Source organism: Adiantum capillus-veneris, chromosome 22 (assembly GCF_014529385.1).
Source record: "Adiantum capillus-veneris isolate H3 chromosome 22, ASM1452938v2, whole genome shotgun sequence".
NCBI classification, from domain to species: domain Eukaryota; kingdom Viridiplantae; phylum Streptophyta; class Polypodiopsida; order Polypodiales; family Pteridaceae; genus Adiantum; species Adiantum capillus-veneris.
Genome location: NC_140952.1, coordinates 112,321,542 through 112,325,554, shown reverse-complemented (window position 1 = coordinate 112,325,554; position 4,013 = coordinate 112,321,542). Strand labels below are relative to the sequence as shown.

Below are 4,013 nucleotides of genomic sequence, written 5' to 3'. Positions count from 1 at the left end.
TCTCTCTCTCTCTCTCTCTCTCTCTCTCTCTCTCTCTCTCTCTCTCTCTCTCTCTACAGTTTGGGAAATGATCTCACAACCCCTCTTTTTCCCCTCGCAGGCCTCCCACGTCAGTTCGCTCCTCTGCAACTTCCATGCAGTCCTGACATTGATGCCACCTCCCTTACAATGCGACCGGCCCTCACACCATTTCCTACTTCCACTTACCAATCGAACAAGTCTCACAAGTTGAAGACACACCAAAAAATTCCCCCTTCATTTGCAGAATGCATGTGCCCTTCCACCATTCCTTACTTCCATCTCTCCATCATCGCACAAAGGCAGATGCAATCCGCAAAACTTGAAACACAAAAAAATCTTGGTGTATCGCCTGACAAACACCTCTCTCTCTCTCTCTCTCTCTCTCTCTCTCTCTCTCTCTCTCTCTCTCTCTCTCCTCCTCCTCCTCCTCCTCTAGTCTCGAGCTCCCACATCTCTCACTCCCTCCCTTTCTCTCCTCCACGTGGCCTCACCTCACTTTTTCCTCCTCCAAGGCATGGGAGGATCTGCCTAAATTCCGCTTAAAACAATCGCTTTCTTTTTTATCCACTTTCTCCCATTAGGTGGAATTCCCATAGATTCCGCACGTGCACTTTAATCGTCCACCTCAGCTAGTGCAAAGCTATCGAGCTTGCGACCTATCTGTTGAAACACAAGATTCGAATCTAGCCAGGCAAACCAAAGGCGTTTCATGTCCCTAATACGATGCCCTCCTGTTTAAAAGAATAACTATTTCATCTCGTCTCTCGTTTTGAGCGCCAGCTCTGTGCCCTCCCATATGCAAGCTCGACCCACTAGTTGTCATTGTTCCCCTCATGCCCCACCTTTGCACCCTACCAACCTTCACTTTCTAATTAAGCTCTTAAATCACAAATGGGGTATCTCCCTTGATTCCATGCAAGAAAACTTTTGCGAAGTAGTAGTGCCCCTACGCACCTACTTGGACTTAACTGCAGCCCAAGGGTTCAATACTTTACTAAGGCCTTATATAGATTGAAATATAACTTGTATGCCTTCTTCCTTCTCCTTTTAGTTGAAAATTTGAAGGGCAAGGGTGCCTGTTAAAAGTCAACCTTACCTCTGAGGCTTCTTTTTGAAGCTCAAAGACATTTGTACACGCACGCGCACACACACACACACACACACATACATTTTCGAGAAATTACAAAAATACCCCTCTAAATTGTGGAAATTCCTTAAATACCCCCAAGATTTTGTCATGAAATGCCCTTCAAATTTTCCAAATTTCCCAAGGTTGTGGGATTAAATATTTCAAAAAAATAAAATATTGTAGCTTTTTCATAAGAAGACTATATGTCTATCAATACAAGATGCTAAAAGTAGAAGTTGAGCTGGTTATGTAGGTTTTCAAGATGAATTGCTTCATTATTTTTACACATAATTGCCTTTCATTGCGAGGTAATTTGTGACAAATTACGTTCTAAGCACTCAAAATCGGATCTCAATTGTCAAAAGGAATAAAGATTAGAAAATCTTGAACAATCCAACAAAAATAGACACAAGGGTATTTTGGTAATTTCCCCTACATTTTTTGACCTTCTAAAAGAAACCGAAAAGGGAGAAGGCGTACAAGTTATGTTTCAATGTCTTTGCACATGCAGAGAGAGAGAGAGAGAGAGAGAGAGAGAGAGAGAGAGAGTTGTGGGGGGGAAAATCTCTTATCAAGTTGGTGGTTTGCATTTGGTTTGAAGTGTACTCACATCATGCTTCACGTTAAGATGAGTCTTTCAAAGCGACTATACAACAATAAGCAATGAGCAAGGACAAAACACCTCCATCTTTCACTGTTTTAATATTTCTACACAACTCTCTTTTGATGTAGTGCACTTCAATAATCCAAACACGGTGGTGGATGTCAAACAATTTGACTCCATGCTCCAAGTGGATCTCTCTTTGAATGTCCTCGTTCAACCTTAAAGTGAGTACCCATGACGATGTTTCTTGCTAAGTTGCTTGACTTGCGAGTGTAGTGTTTCGAACTCCGCTACGTCACATGGGATCCACAAGGGCCCTGATTGAGAAAACCCCTCATTGTCATGCATGCATTCAAACAAGCTGGCAAAAAGAGGATGGTTTAGATGTAGAATTGGTACTATAAAGCGCGTTTGCTCTAAGCCCACATAGACCCCTACACAACCCTTGGGCACATCACGTGGGACATGGTCCATCTTATGAGGCCCCAAACTTGTTAGGGTTCCATTCATGCGATGCTGCCATCGTCGAATACGGAGCTTGAGCCAATGATCATCATGGCCAATGAAAGCCATGTGACCATGCTTCTTAGGGTTACAAGACAACACCAAATGATCATTGGAAGGTTGTGCCTTTTTGCGTAAGGGGAGGTTCACGTGGGGAGTGGGCGATATATCGCCATGCTTGTTAGAGGTTCGTGAATGTAGCAAGGCCAAGCTCTCTGAATCAAATTTATCGTCATCATCGCGACCGCCATCACAATATCGGGGATGATGGCTAGGAGGAGGTTGGAAGGGGTCGTTCACATGGTGGTGGGCAGAGGTGACGAGACCTTTATGGGCCTTTACATGACTCATATGGTAAGAATTAAAATAAGGGGTATGTGGAGGCTTACCTTTGGTTGTGCTTTGAAGGTCCTTTTGCATACAAAGATTGAGCCTGAAGGAGGGTTTTGATCTTGGGCGGAGGCGGGCCGCAGATCTACCAAGAGCCTTCATGATGCGTGCCAGCTTCAATCTGACTTTGGGCAAGAAGCCTCTGCTACTCCTAATCTTCTTCATCACTGGCTTGGAGGCCGGAAGAAGAGGGCGCTCTTCCTCCATAATTAGCAAACTCTGTGAAAATCAAATCTCTGCTTTTTTGTGCACTAATGAACCTCAAAAACTCCGTGCAAATCCATAGTCTTAACCATATAAATATTATAATGGGAAAGCACGGATTAATCTAATTCGCAGCGAGATCAGCACAGTGGTATTATTAATCAAAACTGAAATGCTCATTGAATTAAACCCAATAGCGCATCATCTGGTGAGAATCAAAGGTGAAATGCTGTGTTATGGTAATTAAAGGCTTAATTAATCCAATAAGATATGATGGTAATCAAAGCTGAAATGCATTAGTAATGGCAATTAAGGCTGAATGATGACGATAATCAAGGCTGAAATGCAGTATTAATGGCAAGTAAGGTTGTATGTAAAAGGCACCCAATAGGCAGAGAAAAAAACAGGGCTCGTTTAAGAGTAAAAAGAGAATCTTAGAGAAGGTATCGGAGAGATGCTTGGTGGCTATAATAGTAAGAACAAGAAATATTGCCTGCTGAATCAATATATATTCTGCAGGCAATAAGCTTGAACTTTGAAGCACCTTCACCTCTTTATAAGGGGGCGGGGCGGGGGGTTTAGAGAGAGGAGAAAGAGAGAGAGTGGGGGACCATTAATGATGAGCTAACACTTTTTTACTGTACTTGCAAGTACAAGAAAGGAAGAATTCTGAATCCTGAGGACCTGAACAATTATCTGTTCAAAAACTTCAATATATATATATATATATATATATATTTGACGATAATAAGGATAAAATAAAAAGACAAGAAGCTTACAAGTCAGTGGGAAAAATCATTTTTCCAAACACACAAAAACCGAGAAGAAATTTTAAAAAATTAGGCTACTTTTTCAAGTTTTTACACTATTTTCCATTATTTTGGGGTGGAATTTCTCCTTCTTGGGAGGATGAACCCCCCCTCCCCCCCCCCCCCCAACACACACAAAAATACACACAAAAAAAAAAAAATGCAGGTGTCAAGAGAGAGGAAATTTCAAAGGGTTAAAAGTATTATAGCTCATGGATGATTCAAAGTCTCTCTCTCTCTCTCTCTCTCCAATTTCGTAGAAATATCAAAGAACACCTGTCAACTATCAACTGGATCAATACATCCATGACTCTCTCTCTCTAAAATGAGTGGTGGAGTAGGCTCCGTACCT

The 4,013-nt window shown here is 42.0% G+C and overlaps 1 protein-coding gene across 1 annotated transcript; it reads right to left on the bottom strand.

Moving 5' to 3' along the window:
* Positions 1-1,819: 1,819 nt before the first annotated feature.
* LOC147430031 (uncharacterized) lies at positions 1,820-3,376 on the bottom strand. The gene has a single exon (XM_086496226.1). The coding sequence runs from the start codon at positions 2,853-2,855 to the stop codon at positions 1,974-1,976; it is 882 nt and encodes a 293-aa protein (XP_086352352.1). The 5' UTR covers positions 2,856-3,376; the 3' UTR covers positions 1,820-1,973.
* Positions 3,377-4,013: the final 637 nt, after the last annotated feature.

What these genes read in the sequence shown, in the direction of transcription:
- LOC147430031 (XM_086496226.1), bottom strand. Translation starts at nt 2,855, where the DNA reads ATGGAGGAAGAGCGCCCTCTTCTTCCGGCCTCCAAGCCAGTGATGAAG.